The sequence below is a fragment of the Dermacentor albipictus genome, chromosome 4 (assembly GCF_038994185.2).
Source record: "Dermacentor albipictus isolate Rhodes 1998 colony chromosome 4, USDA_Dalb.pri_finalv2, whole genome shotgun sequence".
Lineage (NCBI taxonomy): Eukaryota > Metazoa > Arthropoda > Arachnida > Ixodida > Ixodidae > Dermacentor > Dermacentor albipictus.
Window position 1 is genome coordinate 89,340,700 of NC_091824.1, and position 21,522 is coordinate 89,362,221.

The 21,522-nt window shown below is 49.4% G+C and overlaps 1 protein-coding gene across 5 annotated transcripts in view; it reads right to left on the reverse strand.

The window, feature by feature from the left end:
• Nucleotides 1-10,710: 10,710 nt before the first annotated feature.
• The window catches only part of LOC135917684 (beta-1,3-galactosyltransferase 1-like), a 143,828-nt gene continuing 133,016 nt past the window's right edge, over nucleotides 10,711-21,522 (reverse strand). For all 5 annotated transcript variants that reach the window (XM_065451258.2, XM_065451259.2, XM_065451260.2 and 2 more), the window contains exons 2-3: nucleotides 19,332-19,730; nucleotides 10,711-14,096 (exon numbers count right to left, since the gene is read on the reverse strand). In XM_065451258.2, the coding sequence (XP_065307330.1) occupies nucleotides 13,545-14,096; nucleotides 19,332-19,730 (951 nt within the window). In that variant the 3' untranslated portion in view covers nucleotides 10,711-13,544. The remainder of the gene's footprint in view (nucleotides 14,097-19,331; nucleotides 19,731-21,522) is intronic.

Genomic DNA, 21,522 nt, shown 5'->3' on the forward strand with positions numbered 1-21,522 from the left:
TGCCCGATGTCACGCCATGAGGATTATTGGCTTTCATTGTCGCCCACATTAGGTTAGGTTACCTTAGGTTAGGCTAGGTTAAAGTAAAAGGCGCTAGGGTGGCGCTGTGTATTCTCACAGCGGTTACGCCGTGAGGATTATTATCTTTTCGTCTCGGCCACGTTTGGTTAGGTTAAGGTTGAGTTAGGTTAGCGTAAAAAGGCGTTAGGGTAGCGCGATGTATTCTCATAGCCGTTGTAGGGGCGTCAAGCATTACCGGCGGCCTTTCAGCCACTTGCGTTCAACCGCGTTTGCTAAGGCGCTCTGACTTCTAGATATTCAATATATGCGACCCGGCCTCTACTACCGTCCCTACTGCTCCCACGGAAACATCTGTGATGTTATTTTTAACGTACATCGCTATGAGGAACGAGAAAGCTGTCATCCGGCCCGACTGACTTAACACGAGCGCCGCAGATGCGAGACAGTCTGTCCGACACAGCGGTCGTCAAATGGGGCGTCAGTGCCCAGTGCTTCCCCTATTTCACCGCGCCGGCAGCCAGCGTGGGAGCGTTAACGAACTCGACCCCCTTCCGTAATGCCGGCACGCCTATGGACAAACGCATGCAACACGCGCTAAGAAACCTCTTCCGTAGTGCCTAGGCAGAATCATATATTCAAGAAGCAAGAGCCCTAGCTTTTCTCTCTTGCGCCCGCTCTGACTCACGCCTTCGCACAAACGGCTGACGACCCCTCAAATGAGCGTCTCGTTCCATCATCCTGGTTCCTCTGTCTTTTTAGACCATGTACAGTAACATCCTTTGGACCGTTTACGGGGACGCGCGAGAAGCGGCTACTGCTAGGCTACACGCATACGCTCTACGAAGCTTTTATTGACCCTCTTCGCGGCGATCCCGTGGGCGCTGCCATGTTTGATCACGTGGTGACGCGTTCATTGCTTGCCTCAACTGCCTCCGTTTACAGTCGGTGTGTATGACGCCAGTGCAGCTTACAAAACCTCTGTTTCGGGAGATACCGTACACGGTGACTCGGTGCATGACACGAAGAAACGCGCAAAAGCGCTTTGGAAGCTGATTAAGCTATGTGCAAACGGCGCGAGCAGCGTACATGGTGCTAGTTTTAACGCGATAGCGTTAAGGAGCTCGTGTCGCAGAAAAGCCGGTGTCGTCGGCGTCGGTGTCGGGTGTCGGCGTTGACCGTGAGCGATAAATCACGGCAGGCGCTTCATAAATAAAAAGCAACTTCCAAGATTGGCCCGGTGGGAATCGAACCAGGGTCTCCGGAGTGTGAGACGGAGACGCTACCACTCAGCCACGAGTTCGATGCTTCCAAGCGGTGCAAACGCGCCTCTAGTGAATGCGGTGTTGCCTTCGAAACGAGCCGTGGAAAGTTATACTGCGGTGTATATCGGTAATTATGAACATGTAACGTACAGAAGTCACAATTACACGAGTTGTGAAGTGCGTTTCCGCTGCATTTCTTCTGCGCTTTCCGCACACGCAGAGCCATCTTGCGGCAAACACAGAAGACCCCCTTTTCTCAATGTACGGCGCTGCCCCGACAGGAGGCGCGCCGCGCGCGCATTGGGACTGCTGCCAAGCGCGTCGCAGGACTCCCTCTCCCCTGACGACGCTTTGCCGTGCTCCCGGTTTCGATTACTATCTATCTCTCTGCCCGTGCCGATCGCGACGTTTGGCTGGCGTAGATCGTTTCCCCTCCGAGACACCGAGTTCTTTGGTTCGTTCCGTTCGCTCAGGCGCACGTTTCGTTGCCGCGCCGAACGCTGCGTTGCTCGACGCTCACCGCGTGATAGGTGGGCGCTAAGTCCGATGCGGGGCGCATCGTAAGTGATCGCTGTGCCGTAGCGCATTGTGTTATACCCCTTGGCGGGTCGACGGGAACGCTGTCGCGTCACACACTTGAAGGCGAAGCTTAAGCGTCCTCCAATTTTTAAAAGCGAGGCTAAATATGTATTCCAAGCTATTTAAACTTTCCGTTCAGGAATTGAATCAGGATTAGTGTGTTTTACATTTCGTTCTTTATTTGGCAAATATTTTGAGGCAGCATCCTGTCACATTTTTGACTCGGCAAATTTCCTCGGTGCGGTCACTGTTCGATTATTTTCTGCCTAATCGCTCGCGGGTATGCTCAGTTCCGATAGATTTGTTCTTGGTGCGCACAAGGCTTGAAACGTAGCCGTTTTGTACACTGTAATACCTCATAGTAAAGATGTATTATCGCTAGTAACTCGTTTACTCTTGTGGGCTGTCACGAAACATTAAGCTTCGACCATTCGTCCGCTATCACTGCAATCCGTCATTTATTGTGCGTATGTGGTGCGCATACATTCCAGTGGGCGCCCATTCACTTTTTGACACGTTGGCGATACAGTGGGCGTAAGATTCCGTGCCAATTGGGGTAGATGTGTGCAGATACTTCGCGCGAAACGTACTATGACAGGAAACGTCACTGCTCCCTTTGTCATTGTTTAACGAGCGGTACTCACTCTTTCGGATGTTCCGGGGCTGAAGCACTTTCTTTGAAGGTTAGCGGTACAGCGCTGGCAGATGAGCGAATTTTCGTATCCTCGATGAAAGCCGTACTTCTTGAAGTGCCGGTAACACGTACGGACAGTTGCAGCAACATTCCGCGAACTTCGCTACACAGATTCATTCCATTCCTTCATATGCCAGTCACTATTTTTGCAGCCAACAACTGCACACGTCTTCAATCCGCATGGTTGTAGCAGAGTGCGTTAGCGAAAACTCAGTTGCATTTCCGACAGCTGATCGCACAGAAGCGAGATGATGGTTTAGTATTCGTTCGCCGTCGCTGAGGCGACGTGCGGCGCGCCACCAAAAGCGCCATCTGGTTTTTCTAGAACAAACTGCTCCGCGAAAAGGGTCAATAGAGCGTTCTGCATCGCGAACGAATGGTCAGTGTTAATTATTGCGGTGCCATCTGGCAGATGAAAGTGAAGCAGTTTCGCTGCAACGGCGGCGCCTTCCGTTAGGCCTAGCAAACTCTAAACAGACAAATTATGCGAAAATAGTGCCACATGATCTCTACTAGGTCGTCCGCGAAGGAAGACAATATTGAGCGAAAGCAAATTTTTCTACTTTCTTTCTTGAGAACTCGGCGAAGAGCAAGTATAAAGGACGAATACGGAACAGGTGTGGGTGCGCCGGGCGCTACCAGGTGTCGCGCTAGCTAAAGGAAGCAAAAACACACTCGCACGCTTTATTCAAAAGCTGGCGGGCATAGTATTTATCTTAAGAAGAGTTAACTGCTGGGCTAGTTGGTGTTCTTGCATAGTGGAAAGATTTTGCGCCAAAAAACACAACACACACAAGAAAGAAAGTTAGCGCCCGTGGTGTTGTCGTCTTTCTTGTGTGTGTTGTGTTTTTTGGCGCAAAATCTTTCCAGTATGCATAGTATTTATCGTCAGCCCATTTTCTTATATGCCCACTGCAGGATGAAGGCCTCTCCTAGCGATTTCCAATCACCCTTGTCATGCGCTAGCTGATTCCAACTTCCGCCTCCAAATTTCTTAATCTCAATACCCCACCTAATTTTCTACAGTCCTCGACTGCGCTTCCCTACCCTTGGTTCCCATTCTGCAATTATAATGGTCGCAGTACATAGCTCTCCATTGCGTTCGGCGCATGCACACGTTGAAACCTGTGTAACATACGCAAGGGCTTGGAGCACATTTACGCAAGAACCCGCGTTTTCTCGCGACGCGTCTGCGCATGCGCCCTGCCCTAGCGGACTAGTCGCGAAACGTTTTGGAAGAGTCGCGCGCACGGCCGCGCGGCCTTATCTCGGGAAAAAGTTCCACAAAAAAAAAGGGGGGGGGGGAAGCACTCCGATGCGCGCTGCTGCAAACGCTCGTGCCGTGTACAGCGTTGGAACTCCACTGGTAGCTCGACGTCGGTGCGGTGCCGAAAATATGCGCAACGTAAAACTGCAACTCACCTTTAAAGCAGAAAGCATCGAGGGCTTCGACCAGACTGCTAAGTGGTCCGGAATGCACCGTACGTGAGCCACATAGTTGCTGCCTTTCATTGAAGGCTAGCAAATTTAACGAAAATCTCCTGTGTTATACTCAGACGACACTTAAAACATCACGTTGCTGACGAAGTCTTCTTGCAGCGTCGGCCCTCGCTTGCTGGTTGTGACGTCGCGCGCCTGACTTCACGCAGTCGTTTAAGGCGCGGTAACACTGGGTTGGTACGAGACCGACTGCCATTCGTCACGCCAACGATTGGCCGCGTATTCAGCACGGTGTGTCGCTGAGACCATTTAATCATATCAAGCCGAAAACCACCTAGCGCGGGTTGTCGTACTGCGACGGACTTTCTTCTCGACGGCACCGATAAAATCAGCGTGCTGACCGATCATCGTTCGACCAAACCCCGCGCGACCGGCCGTCGAACAGACAACGCGATAGCCGCAGCGCCTTCGCTTGTGTATATAATTAATCGCGCTCAAAATGAATCAAACCACGCTACGAAGTTGCAATGCCCGAGCTTCGATCCTCTCAAGCCGTGCGCACGAAGTTTGATCCAATGTTGATCCTGTACAGCGAAGGTTAGGCTTGGCGCCGTCGAGCTTGTGCAGCCACTACCGGCGGACTTGTGCTGAAAATAAAGCAGTTAGGACGAACACTCTTAGAAAAATTTACACCCTTTGGGGCGTATCTTGTCCCACAACAATAATCGTCATTTGTCTTGCCCGAGTTTCCTTTCTTGAAAGCTCGGCGCTCGCTACTTTCCTTTCAAGAAGCTGCGTCACACTGATAACGCGCATGCCGTTCGTGACTGGGAAGTACCGGGCTCGCCGCGTTAGAGAAAGGAAACGCGGGCAAGACGGATGACAATTATCGTTGTGGGACAAGATAAGCCCCAAAGAGTGTAAATTTTTCTAAGAGTGAAGAGTGTTCGTCCTATAGGACGAACACTCTTAGAACAACAATAATCGTCATCTGTCTTGCCCGCGTTTCCGTTCTTTAACGCTGCGAGCCCGGTACACTTCACTCACGAACGGCACGCGCGTTATCAGTGTGTCGCAGCATTCTCGACAGGAAAGTAGCGAGCGCCGAGTTTTCAAGGAAGGAAACGCAAGCTAGGCAGATGACGATTATTGTTGCGGGACAAATACACACCCCAAAGGTTGCAACCGTTTTAAGAGTGGAGAACACCGCTTTCATAGCTCAGCTCTGGCCTTAGCGATTTGAAATCAACTACCATTCATTTCACAAGGCGCGCCGCGTGCCACATTAAGTGGCAAGCGGCTCGCTTCATCATCGTTCCCCTAGGCTGCCGGTCGCATTGCTAAGTAGCTGGGCGGGTCTGTACGTGTTATGATCGTACATTTATTTCCAGACATGCACTCTTCACCTCCCCGTCAAATGGGAAGCAAAAGCCGGTGCATTCGGTGAAGCAGCGTAAACAACAGCCTCGCCCAGTTATACGAATTGTGTCAGCGAAGGCATTCGCGCTTCTGCGAGAGAACGACACGGGCTATAAATAGAGAGTTATATCTCAGCGAGCCAGAGAGCCCAGCAGGCCAACGTGCACTCGAGTGCGCATGCGCGGTATCACATGCGCAGAGGCATCTACGCTGGCCCGCTGAGCTATAACTCTCTAATGAACACATATGCAAGCACAGTTGTCTCTAATAATGCTTTTTGGCACGTACAAAAGCGAGGATTAATCACTAATCACTAAAATAAAAGTGATAGTCACTAATAATTACCCGTCCATAATATATGTAGCTGGATCACAGTTGCCGCTGTTTGTGTGACTCGGCCGCTCATACTGACTGGCCTCAGGGTGGAACGACGCGACTCATATGCGCTGATCTGTATGTTTTGCTACATTTTGACATTATTTCATATCTGCGATGCAGCTTTTTCCCAATGTTTGACGCTAACAACGATCTGCGGCTGCAGATGCCATGTAAACAAGTGCATCGCTTTGGCAAATCCGACGCGGAAGGCTGCGCTCAAAGACTTCATGAATATGCGACATATGCTTAAAGAATGTGTAAAAGAATACAAAAAGCGATGTGCAAGTGCAGAAATCGGCGACAAGAAACTCCAAGGCAGCCGCATCGGCATACGGAACTCCGCGTGGCTTTATCGGCCGCACTGTTAGCACAACAGCGCACTCAGGCCGGCTCACCCAGTGGTCAGTGAGCACTACATGGCTTCCGGGAATGACATGCTGCCCCGGAAAAGCCATTAATGGTTATTCGTGATCCACGAAACGCACAACCGACGCGCGCTCAACATGGGCGCAGGTGCACAAATCAACCGGCGAAGGCCCCAGCACCCTTCCAACTCGTTTACAGCGGCGTGTCGCAGAGAGCAGTACAGGAAAAAAAAAAGAAAAGCGGATTACAGCTTCGTGAATATGTGTCACAACGCACGCGCAACTGTCGCAAAACACAAGGAGCCAGATAGCCAAACTCATTTCATTTTCTACGATGCAGATGGCTAGAGAATGAGATGAAGTATTCTGGACAGTGTCGTTACCGTTCGGTTGAAAGGTTTTTTACGTACAATTCTGCACGCAGATGGCACTCGAAGAATAAAAGAAATGAGCGACTAATGTGCGCAGATATTTGCACCTCAAAATCGTGGACACGGAATGGAGGAAAAGGCTAAGAAAGTTGGCAACCAAGTACAGGGTAAAAAAAAGGTGTAAATGCACACTCCGGAGACATGAAAAAGAAAGTGCAGAGAAAGAGAGGCTGTAAATTGGATGTTAAGAATGGAAACAATAAAAGCCAATGAGATTTACATATACGACAAGAAAGAAATCAGGATGGAAAATCTGCGCTCCAACATAAAGGGCCGTGCCTTCCTATTTGAGACACAAGGTGGCTGCCTAAAGAAAAAAAACCATAGCCGAGCAAATATTCGCAATAGGATAAGCCAAGTGTCTGCTACAATAAAAGTGCGGATTCCACCGGAAAGACCCTATGGAGAATGTCCACCTTCCTGAAAAGCAAGGATTCAAAGCGGAGGGGAGCATTAACTCGCCAGCGGTCAAGATAGGCATGAGAAGTTGAATATTGGTGGAAAAAAGCAGGGAAGAGATTATAGAACTGGTGTCGTTAAAAGCATAGCCGCATGGAGAGATAGGCGAAATGCAAGACTGCTGGGCACGTATACAATACGTGCAGGCAAGGTGACTATATTTTGCCGCCCCGTTCCAACGGAGATACCAATAAGAGATGCAATGGAGTCTTTATGATCATTATCATTATGCACTGCGAGCGATGGCGCCAACGGGTGACGTTACCTGAGAGACCATGTACGCGACCAGCTGTAAACTGAACGTAACAGCCATCGCTTAACGACAGGATCCGTCCATAGAGACTCCACCGCATTGGGACTTACAGATGCGTGTTTTGCGCAGCCCACCGCCGGCACAGCGCGTAATCCATCGATCAGGTTAGTAATGGCCAACGTGTCAGGCGCAGCAGACAATGGCTTGTCATCTGCTTGATGGATTGCAGTCGCTTTTCAAGCTCCTGACCCATTTCTCATTTACGAAGGTAGCTGTTCGCACAGTCGCGACAGAAATAGTGCAAGGTAAAGATGGCAGAAAGGAAACACCGCGCGAACACGTCGCTTTGTGTTGCTTGGCAGAACGTCATACAGACGAGTTAGTCCCGATGGATGTAGGCATGTTGCAGCCACAATGGTAGGAAGGAGAATGTGGCCCAGCAGCGTATAGAACCAAGCAGGGCTCCACCGAGGCCACAACCGCCGCATTGTTACTTGTTTATTATGAACTGGAAATGTTAAATTCTGGAGCTTTGCGTGCCAAGAACCACGATCTGATTATGAGGCACCGTGTACTGGGGGACTCCGGATGAATTTTGACAACCTGGGGATCTTTAACGTGTACTTAAATCTAAATACACGGGTGTTTTTTGGATTTAGCCCCCATGGAAACGTGGCCGCCGCGGTTGGAATTTGATCCCACGACCTCGTTCTTCGCAGCGCAACACCAAAGCTACTAAGTAACCACGGTGGGTATGAATTGAAAACGTTCGGAACAAGCACTAATCAGTTCGCAGCCAAACGCGGGCAGTTACTTGCAAATAAATAAATAAATTAATAACTAAATAAATAAATAAATAAGAGCAAATTGCCATTAGAAAAGTACATAACATTCTTCGTGGCTTGACGTGTGGACTGTAGAAAACCGTCTGCTAGCGTACACAGGTAGACGCTTTTAAACAAAAGAATTCCTGTTGCTGCCTACGTGATGATGCGTGACATCGTGTAAGCCACCAGAACGTGAACGCTCGCCCACTTTGACGTATAACAGAGCAGCGGAGTAAGGATGAGTGTGGAAGTTAACGTCCTTCGCATTTTTAAGACGGTGGCCGTTCTGTCCTACTTAGTTTCGTCGCTTTTGTTATATCCACCGTTTACTACATGTTCAAAGTAAAACGCAATATTGTTACGGGGACGGTGGGAGTATAGAAAGACTGTATTTGCAATACATATACAAGATGAGTCGGAGTAGTTAAGATGGCTGACCACCAACAACACGCAGCAGCCAGCGCCTCGCGATCTTCTTCTTCCTCTCTCTTCTTTGTCGTTCCGTAACAGTATTTCAATTACGAGGCGCATTGTACAATAATTAGCGCTTTAGCTTGTCGCCTGTAACATGACAGATGTAACAATGTCATCTTTCATCTTTGTATACTTACCCTGGTACGCGTAGAGATTTGCAGCACCAGTGAGGACATTCCTTCATGAAACACGTTATCCGGAACCTGCTTCAAACACTACCGAACAAGTTCGTCTAGTTAACCGATATCCCTATCGCGATCTCTTGACAGACGGGCAATTACGGCGTTTTTTTAACCATACTAGGACATTGTCATTTTCAAGTGACATTGAGAGTCCCGTCACCGGTAGGGTGGTTCAATTTGCTAAGAAATTTATCAATAATTTTATATGACCAATAAACGAGATACCGAAACCGACACGGGTAGCTGCTTCGTGTGACGTCACGATGAGTCGATGACGTCAGATCCTACACTACCATAATGTAAACACGCAGTACACGTGGCGCTAACACCAAAGAAGCGAAGCTGATGATGTCACCTGACGACACAGGGAGCTTTTACAGATCTTCCCAAGTAGACAGCGGCGATTTCAGCGACAGTGGCGGTGTAGTCTCTGATGCCACAAACACAGGGTGGCCAGTAAAAAGTCTTGCGTCGGGAACACGCAACCAACCTTTAAAATTCATTTTCAGCAAAACTAAATGGCTTGCAGTCATATCGTTTTGTACAGATAATCAGCGTGTAAAGGAAAACGTATATTCGAAATTTTGTTAAGATCAGTGGACATTGAAAAATCGCCGGAGTTGACCTGTAACGGCTGTTACGCGGAGGCAACCACTGCAGGAGCGATTCATGTGAAATCAATACCGAGTACCTGGTCACAATCCTAAACTCCAGCTTGTCTAGGTCCCACCTACAAATAAAATGTGTACTTCCAGCCAAACTGAGCAAATTGCCTGCGAAGATCACAAGTAACAGACTGCCTTCCTTATAACACTAATAAACCACAGCAACGCACCAGTTAGTGTGGCGAAATTCCGGGGAGGTACGTGGCATTTCAGTACGTTCTATTACATCAGCCATTCGCAGTGTAACTTGTGCTAGCAGAGCATGGTCTTAATTTTCTTATTAAGACAGAAGCAATAACGCATCAGCTACTCTGACAAAAACAGTCTAAATGCGACAATGAACACACACTTTTCAGAAAAATCAACAAAAGAGCGCAAGACGCAATCACTTATCGTAATATCTCCAACTACAACGGCGGTATATGACTCGGAGCGATTGGAAATCCCGGTGTTTACCCGACGGATCAAGGCTCCGCTGGATTAATGTCGCCACCATCTGATAGGCTTGACTGCCGGCTCCTGTAGAAAAGCGGTAGCAGCGGACGTTGACTCAATGCAGTCCTCGATCCATCCCAAAAGTGGCACAGCTTTGCGGCAGTGCTACACCAACGCCGCATAGTGGATGCTGTCGAGAACAGCTATCTTAAGCTGACAGCTGCTGCTAAATACAAGAAAGCATCGTAAATTACACCCAGATAATAGGTAACAATTCTGCTTCAAACAAAAAGTGCCTGCATCGAAAGGCGGATTCGCGCAGATGTAAACGCGAGAAAGACGATGTTTTCGAGTGGTTTTCAACTTTTGTCTTGTGATGTCAATTTAGATGGCGCATAGTATACTGGCGCCTAGAAGTGAACAAGGTATACACTGAGCGTGAAAGCTGCCGACCTTGAACAGTCAGAAAACATGATTAACAAATTAACTAGTTGTACCCGAACATGCAGCGACATTATCAAAACATTATCGATGAACGTTACGATCAGTAGCAAAACCCGCCGGTCAGTGAATGACCGGGGTGGATCTATGCTAAAAATGTAAATGCACTTACCTGTGCATCAGGGAACGAAAGACAGCGAAAATACCGTGTCTTGCCATATACACCGGATGCGGTCTGACGCAGACCATTCCGATGCGAAGGTTGCGCGCCGTGGAAAGAAATCCCAAGAAAAAAGTGCGAGTTCCGTTTTCATTTGTACATATAAAGTCTTCTAGATTGTTTATCATAACAACGTACAAACATGTCATGGTGGTGCGCTGTGTGTGACATAGAGAACATCCCTAATAGTATTCGTGACACGTTGAAATGCATACAGTGAGTATACGCACCGCCACTATTTCGTGATAACGACATAAAAACAACTTGGGCCAGCATGTGAGGCCCGCGTGGTTGCAACATGGCAAAGGAAAGATGAGGAGGCGCTGCTCCTGTAAACGAAGAAAGCAAACAAAACAAAAGCAAAACAAAAACAAAACAACAATATCCGAAGCGTCATGAAACTTGCTAAGCAATGCTTTCTTCTCCCTTCGTCACAGTGCCTAGGTGCTTTTGAGTGGGATTTCACGCCCCACCCCCATAAAAAATACAATAAATAAAAAAAAGACGAAACAAAATATTGGAGTGACACAAACGGGCTCTCTACACCCGTCTATTCCACCCCCCCCCCTCCAGCCCCACTTCGCTCAATGACTTCAATAATTCGATCACAACGGGCGTTTCCACGTCATGGCACTTACAAAAAATAGGGAGAAACTGTCCCTAGGCCTGTATTATGCAGTGAGCGAGCGGGTTTCCAAGGTACTCCGAGATAAGGGACTCCGCTCTGCACGACGAGTAGGCTATAAAAAGAACTGGAGCGCTAGGCCATGAAGACCGGCAGACGCCAACTTGGGAGGCGAAACGTTATCCATAGCTTTCTATGGGGCTGCAGAAAGTACGTTATCCTGACGCTTCTGAAGCTTTTGGTTAGTTGATTATGCTTACTAGATCTCATTAGACACAAACCAGCTGCGGTTGATGTCTGAACATTGAGAAAAATACTGCAGATGACTCCAATACCGCTATGCATATAAAGCGAATGCTTTAGCGATTCATTTTAATTCTTCTGTTAAAGTACAATTTTTCTTCTTGCTTTTTTGAAAAAAAGAAAAGAAGTGCCCGCATTGCGCGCGGTTTCTCTGTACTGTGTCTCTTTATTTTCTTGTTAAACTCTAAGGTTTCTAATCGTTTCGCCTGTCCTGAAAGGCGGCTGGAAGGTTCGCAACTCCAGTGTTTCTATTAACCTCCATTGTAAAGTGCGATTCACTGTTAAATGGAACACTCCAATGTTCGGCTATCACTTTGCTGGCGCTCTAATCGTAAAGGACGACTCTATGTGAACTCACCATACAAGCGTGTGGGAAGGTACCAACGCGACCATACACATGTCATCCGCTGCAGAGCCCGGCGAGAGGGAAAAAGCCGCGCGCGCTCTACATTCAAGTGTTCTCTTTAACAGTTCATCGGCTGCACTGTACACCACGAGCAAAGCACCAAGGTGGCTCGTCCTTTACAGTAGTTGTGTGCACTGGAAGCGCTCCGCTCGACAGAAAAACACGCTGGCATCACTGGCTAAGAAGCACCACGCAAGCGCGTCACCGCTTGCGCATGTGCCTGTAGCACTAGATTCGTTATATCACATCGACGATATCGTCACCATTCGTCAATATAAAGGCGGCATCACAGCGAAGAAAAAGACCAAGGCGAATAGCATATTCGCACTCTGCAAATCAGCAAAAATTTGCAGTTTCCCCTGAAATGCGAAGCATCAATTGCGATAGCTAATGAGTAGACAGCTATACGAAATAAGAAAAGCAGTTCTATCGGCTGTATGAACTTGTAGACGTTCGCTTACTAATTAAATTAACAAAAATGGTGTCATGTGTGCACAAGCACACACGAACACATCTCACTCGATGAGCGCGGAACTCGCTGTCAAAACGATGGCGTGACGCGAACTGAACGGCTAGAACACAGCGAACACGAAGATATCAGCATTCGGCGCACTCTGTCGCCCTCGCAGATCGCTTTCAAGACAGGGCGTGCGCGGCCGCACCATACACAGCAGCCGCCAGAGTAGAACACCCTCCCCCTCCCTTGCCTCACCCCCGTGCCTTGCATGCGACGGAAGACGTCGCGCTTCCTTTCTAGCTTTCCTCCCTTGCGTGCGTGAAACTAAGCCGCCATCGTCGGCTTACCCTCGCATGCTTTCGTTAGCACATAGAGCGTACGGCGCGCGGCGATGATGTTATCGCCCTTGGAATTTATGCTAAACATCACGGCGACGGCGACGGCACAAATGCGTCTGGAGTGTCCATACAATTGCTATCGCAATAAAAATGACCAGCGTATCCTCCACAATCACTGCTGCTGTTTTCAGTCACCTGGATGGCAGCACATCACGGGCGATCTTATTGACACATCATAATCGCGTTCCTCCTTTAAAAAAATTCTTTCAATGTGGCCTATCGCATTTTGTTCAATATGGCCCAAATCTGAATTCGCAGCTACGCGCATTTTCTGTCCAACCTATAAATATGAACGGGACATACTCGAGCCATGGTGTGTCAAAGAAAAAAAATGACGTATCCGGAACGCAATAAACGAACGGAACTCCTACGAATGCTGGCACAATAGGCGCGGCAACTTCTCGCCTAACGATATGACCTCCGAGATTGGGCGGAGCTAGGAGGTCATGCTAACGATATTCCCCTTTCTGCACTAACCACCTTAGGGCGTCATTTAACTTATGCTTTCCAGAGAGCCTCCTTTAGGGGTAGTCATTAGCCCTTGGACAACAAACGCAGATCGATAGGTGTCGCCTACGTGCAACGCCTGCACAGGGCTCACAGCGAAGGTCCATTGATGCGGGCAGTGCTAGCGGAGTTTGTCGCGGCGCGACGCTCACAACCCGAACTGCGCGATTGCTCTCCCCCTCACAACCGACGTGTCCAGTGCCGTCGAGCTAAGCGCGACCGCCTTCGGGGCGGCGCCGGCAGTCGTGACTTCACAAGGGGCGCTCCACGAGGTCGACGGCTAGGAGCGCCCTGCGGTCACCATCAGGAGCACTTGATAGTCGTGTCGTGCACCTTGGTCCACATGGCACGCAATTCGCTGGGCGTCATCAGGTGCGCCGTAATGAGTCGGCGAAACTGGCACGGATCGTTTTTGCGCTTGTAGAACTTGAAGCCGTTCGAGTTGTTGGGCTTGAGGCCCAGCTTCTGCGCCACCATGCCGGTGATGAAGATGTCCTCCATGAAGAAGAAAGGCGTGTCGAGCGCCGCCCGGTACAGCGGGCCCACCACGTCGCCGGACATGACGTAGCCGGTGCCGGACAGGTAGTCCGGATACGTGTGATGCGTGTACACAAACGGCGGCACGTACCACTTGGAGGTCCAGTCGCGCACGGGGGTCGCGCCGCGGATGAGGCATCCCAGGAGCAGGCGGCGGCCGCCCTTGGCGCGCAGAAGGTTCACCAGGTTCTGCACATTCACGTACATGTCGTCGTCCGTCTTGAGGACGTAGCGCGAGCGCGGGCAGTGCTTGTCCACCCACTTGAGCAGCACTACCGACTTGACGGTGAGGTTGTTGTAGGTGTCCAGGAAGTCAGCCTGCACGAAACATAGAGTTCATAAGGAAGTGCTCGATCCTTGAGCAAAAGCGTAAAACTGGCTCCGCGAGAGAGCTTCTATGAATAAAGGAACAGGTGCAGTGCGAATCGTAATTCTCTAGAGTAGAATATCGGCAGAGCGGGTCGCCATTTGCTCGAAATAAAGTATGGACGAACGTTGCAATAAGACCACGCGTGGCCATGCCGCTTGCACGGTCCCTGCACTATTGTCACAAAGGGCGCGCACGTCTAGACGATGTCGCCACTACTGCCGACAGCCGCGAGGCTGCTGAGGGGGCAAAGTAAATGAGGGGACGAACCTCCCTAGTGTTCCGCAAGCGCCCGACTGTTTCCTCACGTGATAGCCGGCGCGCAGTGAGGGAGACAGTTTGTTGGGTCTGCGCGGCGAGCGGCAGAGTTGGTTTGGAAGTCTGGGCGAGCGGTCGTGCCTCGAGGGTCGGCAAGGAATTGGCCGCCAGGCTAGGTTCCCCAAGCTGGCGTCTTCGACAAGATCGACGTGCGGCCAATTTCACCTCAGTCTTTAGCAGCGACCACCAAAGCGAGGAACCAGAACTCTGGTGCTTCTATAGAACAGGACTTTCAACTTAAATGCCGCTAATAAATCCACGTCTACCAACTGCCGTCAGGCTTTCCGTCTGAATTTTTATCGTGTTTAATCGTTCATTTATGTAAACATCACGTATCTCTTGTACATTCTTTCACGCAGTGTTTGTCGCCTGCTGCTGAGTATTTTTTTTATTTGCTCACGTTCTTTTAAACTTTATTTATTGCTCTTAAATCAAGATGCGGTGGGCATTGTTGTAAGCTTCGCAGGGAGTTCTGTGTTGTTCGTCAACCTCTTGTCTTTGGAGATTTCTGCGTCTGTGGATATTCTGTTCGAAGTGTTCCGTGTCGCGTGAGCTGCTTGTAATTAAACTGTCTTTCTCGACGCTTCCCGTCTCATGACTCTGGCCCGCGATTGATCAGGCGTGGACATGAAACACCATCAAACCTCGAACTGCGGTGGACGCTCGTGCAGTGCGCAGCCGGCCGATCTACCACTCTAAATAGGTGTACTGTACAACATTCTACAACAATTGGCGCGTTGTGTACTTGTCCCTTTCTCTCCCCCCGGCCCCTAGCAGGTAGGACACAAAATTGATTTTATATATTTCATGTTCTACCAACACAATTTTATATCCCTTTTACCGTCGGCGTTGTTACGCGCTGCCCGGTCTATAGTTTCGGAATCAACCGACTAGATCAGATTGAAATCTTATTGTCCTTTATCTAGTCGGTAAGCGTTCACGCTAACGAAACAGCCCTTATATGGGAAGACAAAACTACCGGGCCGTTCGCACTTTCAGTGCGAATAATGACGACTGGCGTTAGGCCAGGCGTAACGGCTTTGTGCGCCGAATGATTTTGCGATAGTGGCTAGTTGAGCTGGTTGCCGTTAAAGTCTGTTTCACATGATGCGATTGAAATCGCAGTCGCAGTGCCGACAACCCCCTACCCCTCTTTTTCGAATGCGACCAAGGGGTTGGTCGCACGGCGCACCGATCGTTGTGATTTTCCGCTAAAGTTGCGCCGAAAGCTATTTCGCGGTTTTTGGAAAACGGCGTCTCGCACAAGAAGCGCAATGCGCGGAGACGTGGAGTGCCGAATCCGGTGCGTAGCACCGACACGCGAAGGGAGAATAAAAAATGTCGCAGCTTCGCCGAAATGCGAAACTGCGACTCCGAATGTAGTAAACATTCATTGCGTCAATGATTACTGCTCAACAGATGCGCGCAAATTCGCATGACCAGACATAGTAAGTGCTCTATCAGGCAGCTGTTTCTACAGATGAATAAATTTCGAAAGACACGAATGCTCCTACTAGATAGTGCATAGAGCAGAAAGAAAACCTTTTCCAAGAGTTGTCACTTCTGGCAGATACGAGTGGGCGGCACGCAGCAGGGACTTTACTAGAGGGCCCTGTGTAATGCTGCTTATGAAAGCGTAAGAGTGTATTTACCAGCAAAACTTTGTAGAGAGAGCCTCTTTTACAGCAGGCACTGCCTTGCCCGATGTAAAAGAAAATAATAAAGTGGTACCCGTCATGGAGGCTTAGTGGTTGGGGCTAAGTGCGACGTCGCGGGATGTAATCCCGGCCGCCGCTGCCACATTTTAATGGGAGCAAACTGCAAGAGCATCAGTGTACTGTGCATTGAGTGCACTTCAAAGAACTCCAGGTTGTAAAAATTAATCCGGGGTCTCTTAATATGGTGTGCATCATAATCAGATCATGGTTCTGGCACCTAAACCCCGAGTTTTCATAAAGGAATAAGAGGAGCTGCGTTGTTTTGTAAACATCCAAACAATTTCTCAGGGTAATTGAATGAAAATTTTTATTATGGACGCATATTCAAGCTCTGACCTAACTAAAATTTTGTAAACAGCTCATTTATTGCCACTGATAGGAGGAACACAAAGGATGGCGAAGGGAACTCAATGTAGAGATAGCAGGCTGTTGAGCATTGCATGACAAACAAAGTGAAATAATCACCCAAATATTTATAAAAGAAGCCCTATTGATACACTAGCCCTGGAGAGCTTTTTCTGGTAACAAAGGAGTTGTATGTGCTTGTTCGTCGAAGTATTCATACTCATAAGCCATACAGTGCCCCATGAACTTCATCCAGGTTGTGCTATATAGTACCGTCAGATGGCAACTTACCTATGAATCACACAATAATCACAAAAGCGATGTGCGCTACATGATATGCCATTGTACCATGAACTTAGTTTGTATACATCACACAATAATCGATAAACTGATGCGGAGTATAATGAAATGCCATTGGGGTAATATTCATACATAGGCAAAACAACAAACGTTACTGCCTGGAGAACTCCTTAATGCACTAGGACATGAGAGGATGCTCTACTTACAATATATTGCAAATGGCACGTTTTATTAATTGCGTTAAAAGAATTATGCTGTGTGTACCCCAAAACCTGCCGGCAAGCAACCCTTCCAAGCTGCATTGTTGAAGCCGCAATCGGGTGAAATGAGCGTTCTAAAAATCACATTGCGACGCGTGCGACTGCACCAATTTTTTTTTTTTTCGCTCCAGTCTAGGTATGTGAAACTCGCTTAAGATTGCGAGTCTAAACAGCACGAGAGGAACCGACGAAGAAGTGAACATTTTGCAATTTTGAACAAGTTTTTTCTACAAGAATTGAATGCGAAAAAACAACAACGTTCCTACACTCACCACATTTAACTTTTTGTTTTAAATTGCAACAAACCTTATGAAAATTGGCGAGGTACTTGAAATGATACGATATATCTGTTTTCGTATGTTTAGATACAAGCTCCCGAGGTAAAGCTTCACACGAGTTCTTCTATAAATAAGATCATAAACTAATTGGGCCACCTACTTCCAACTAATATGTCGGTTCTAATGTAGCCTGAAAACTGGAATTTTTCCTTATTATCACAAGCGGCCAGAAGCGGATTAGATACTTACGCCACGGGTTTCATATATATATATATATATATATATATATTCTGCCACATGGGTGGATGGATGGAATAACTTTACTGAAAGGGCCTGCGAGCTACGGGGTGCAAGGCCCCATAGAGCGGGCTACTACAACGTTGGGACCGGGAGTTTTAACTCCCTGGCCGCATCGTGGGCTCGCTGGACGGCCCATAACTGCTCCGCCAGGTCCGTGCTGCGTAATGCTTCTTGTAGCCTGACGGAGTCTTGGTTCTTGTTTGCTTTGCTGGTGAAGCAGCGCACTGACACGGACACACAGAAGACAAACAGAAAAAGACTGCGAGTGTCGTCTTTTTCTGTTTGTCTTCTCTGTGTCCGTGTCAGTGCGCTGCTTCACCAGCAAGGTACGATGATCACTCACCAACTAGCCCAACTTTCGACTTTCTTGTTTGCGTAGGTCCAACCACACGGCCAGAGCAAGTGATGCACGTCTAATGTGCTAAGGCAATTTCCGATCGAAAAACTATGCGCAATAAATAACTGCTAAGGCAATTTTCGCCACATTATCATCGAAGAACTAGGCGCAATAAGTAACGGCTAAGGCTATTTTCGCCACATTATCATCGAAGAAGCGCAATAAATAACGGCACGCGTACGTCTGAAGCCGTCAAGCACGAAGGTAAAATAAATCCATGCGTTACCCTTCAGCTCCACGATATATGAACGATAGCGAAAGAGCAGAGCAAGTATTTTATAATGCGTTCCATAATGGCGGCGGTGCTTTAGTAAGCTCCATCGCAGCACATATATGTGCTGCGGTGACATCACTTAGCCTGACAAATAAGAATAATACAGGCATACGGAGTCCTCAGAAGAGCACCCGAGATTATAATAAGCAGGCGCGGCAGTATCTGCAGGGCACCCAAGGAGCAGCGGGGGAACAAAAGCTAGAACTTGGACCGCCTGTAGAACGGCGCCGCAGAGGCCGGAGCGTGCCAGAGTGGGGGGAGTGATCGCATAAGAGATCGGCTGTCTGTTATCGTGGACAGCCATACACCTGCGGCACGTTCCGGCCTCGGCGAGCGCCCAAACCAGGGATCAGTCTGGGTTCCAGCTTCGGTGTGCCCGTTGTCCCTTCGGTGTCCTGTAAGCACCGGCAATGTCAGCAGCGAGACTGACTGGACAGCCTGGCTCAAGTCCGGGGACGTCGACCGAAAGCTTGAACTGGTGGTCTAGGCGGAGAAGGACAAGCAAGCCTAGGGCCTTACTTGAGCCCGATCCCTCAGCCACCTCCCCACTTTCCCTTCCCGCTTTCAATAAAGTTTACCACCACCACCACCACCACCACCGGCAATGTTTACTAAATAACGACACGTTGTTGACACTTGGTAGTTCCGCAAATTCCCACTTCCCTTCTCCGCGATACACTATACATGCTTCACAGCAGTGACAGCTGTATTGAGGTGAAGCCCTTAAGAAACGCCCATGTACGCCTTACGGAACGCATAATAACTCTACGGTCGAGGCCCCCACGGGAGCAACGCCAATCGGGGCCCGCCCGTTCTCACCTCGATGATGTTCCCACTTCCCTTCTCCGCAATACACTATACAGGCTTCACAGCAGTGACAGCTGTATTGAGGTGAAGCCCTTAAGAAACGCCCATGTACGCCTTACGGAACGCATAATAACTCAATGGTCGAGGCCACCCCGGGAGCAACGCCAATCGGGGCCCGCCCGTTCTCACCTCGATGATGTCGCCGAACATCTCGCTCTCGGCGCGCACCTGCTCCTGCAGCGAGGCGTTCGCCGTGCGGCCCAGCAGGAAGAAGCCGCGCACGGCAGGGGACGCTGCGTCGCGGAGCCACGTATCGCGCAGGGCGCGCCGGGCGGCGCCGTTGGCCACCGCGGAGCAGACGACGACCAGCAGGAACCGCGGGCACAGGTGGCGCGGCGCGGCCAGCAGCGGCTGCGAGTCGTTGGGCACGAGTAGCCGCAGGTTCTGCTGCGCCAGCAGCCAGGACATGTCGGGCCGGTGTCGGCCGCTATTCATGTTCCGGTAGAGGATGCCGTAGCAGAACAGCAGGCACACGGCCACCGCAGCCAGTCGAGGCAGTATCCGCACCGCCAGCGAGGACATGTCCTCCTGCGTCGCGGAAAGGAAGAGCGCGTTTGGCACGGCTGCGGAGGCTCAAGAAAAATAAAGCTATATAAATAAATAAACGCAAAGGAAAAAAGTCACAGTTTCATACGGAAGGTAAATCATTGATAGCTATATCAATCAAGGTATCACACTGTCACAAAAGGTTTGGTCGTTTTAGATAAATTTCATAAAGTATAAATTGCAAAGCATACTAGCTTACTAACAAAACTAGTGTGGTGTATTGCGCATAAAGACACGCATAAACCGAGTTCATTCGAGGTCCTCAAGTACTCTCCGTCGCAACACGGGCGCGATGAGCAGCGCTACCATGGGGGGCAGGTGCTTGCCCGGAAGCGCAACTCAGCGTATCCTAATAGAAGACGAATGTATTCGCCCAGCAGTACCTGTAGGAAACATCCACCTTCCAGAAGCACTCGAATTTCAAACGGGTGGAAGCATTTACCCGTCAGAAATCCAGATACGCGAGAGATGTTTAGAGTATCGGTCAAAGAAAAAAAAAAAAAAAGCAGAGAAGAGATTGATAGGACCGGTTCCGCTACATGCATAGGTAATTGTATAGTTTTAAGGAAGAGAGAAAATATTAAAAAAACAAAGGCGAAATGGTAGAATGATGAGTATTCACAGATTTCATTAGCTCAAGCAGGCTAGGTGAGTATTTGTCGCCGCCCCGTTTCGAAGGGCATGCCAATAGGTCATCATCATCAAGCGAACGTTCCATGTTGCCTTCCCCATTTCAACTGTGCCGCGTCCCCAAATGCGCAGCAGATCAGGTGACCTCAAACACTGGACTCGCGGAAAAACACTGCGCATAAAGCCACAGGCCTTCTCGGCTCGCTAGTGCATGCCCGACAGAGCCCAACACGCCTCCTAGATATTAGCACCCACCCGAAGCAGATCCCCGAGACCTCCACATGTGGCACCGCGCGGGTTCCGTATATGCGCTCAGCTGGGCGGGCAGAACAAGCTTGCTCACGTGACCTCTAACGAGCCGCAAACTTCTCGGCTCCCTCTTGCATTTCACTTTCACTCCCCATTCACCATCCCACGTGTAGGGTAGCAAACTGGACTCAGTCTAATTAACCTCCCTGCCTTCTTCCATTCTCCCTCTTTCTCTCATGCATTATGCCAGCATACTTGCATGCTCATGCTTCGCCCTCGCTAGTCTAGGCATGTGCACTCGATCCCGTGACCTCCAACACACGACTTGCACGCCGTGTACCTATGCACTCAGCCGCGCAGTCTCAATCACGTGACCTGCAGTAGTGGGCTTGCGGGAAGACGGCACGCATTGAGCAACCCGCCTTCTAGGCTTAAAAAGCAAAAAAAAAAGAAAGCAATAAGCTTTCTGGTTAGCATTGCGTACACATCCTCAGTTATTCCTCCTCTTGTGCAGCGTCCCGACATTGCTTCTTGTAGATACTTACCCATACATGGAGAACCGCAGCAAGCTCGACAGAGATACGGCGAGTACGGAATCGTTTCCGCACTCCGACATTACGGAAGCCGCGACGTAAAGCCTAAAGCGCTAATAACACGAGACATATTTCCGACGCGTTTTCAGAGTCGCGTCGTCAGAAGTAAAGGCACCCATTTCACTCAGCGCGGGCTAGGTCACCTCGCGCCGGGAAGTTAACGCACCGACACCGAGCCACGAGGCGCCGAAAGTCCGACGAGGCAACGAGCGACGAGGCGTCAGAAATCCGTCCCATGTAGCTGAGCTGCCACCCTGACAAGCGCCACGTCCGCGCATAAAACCCTGTCTGCTTCCAAGTTA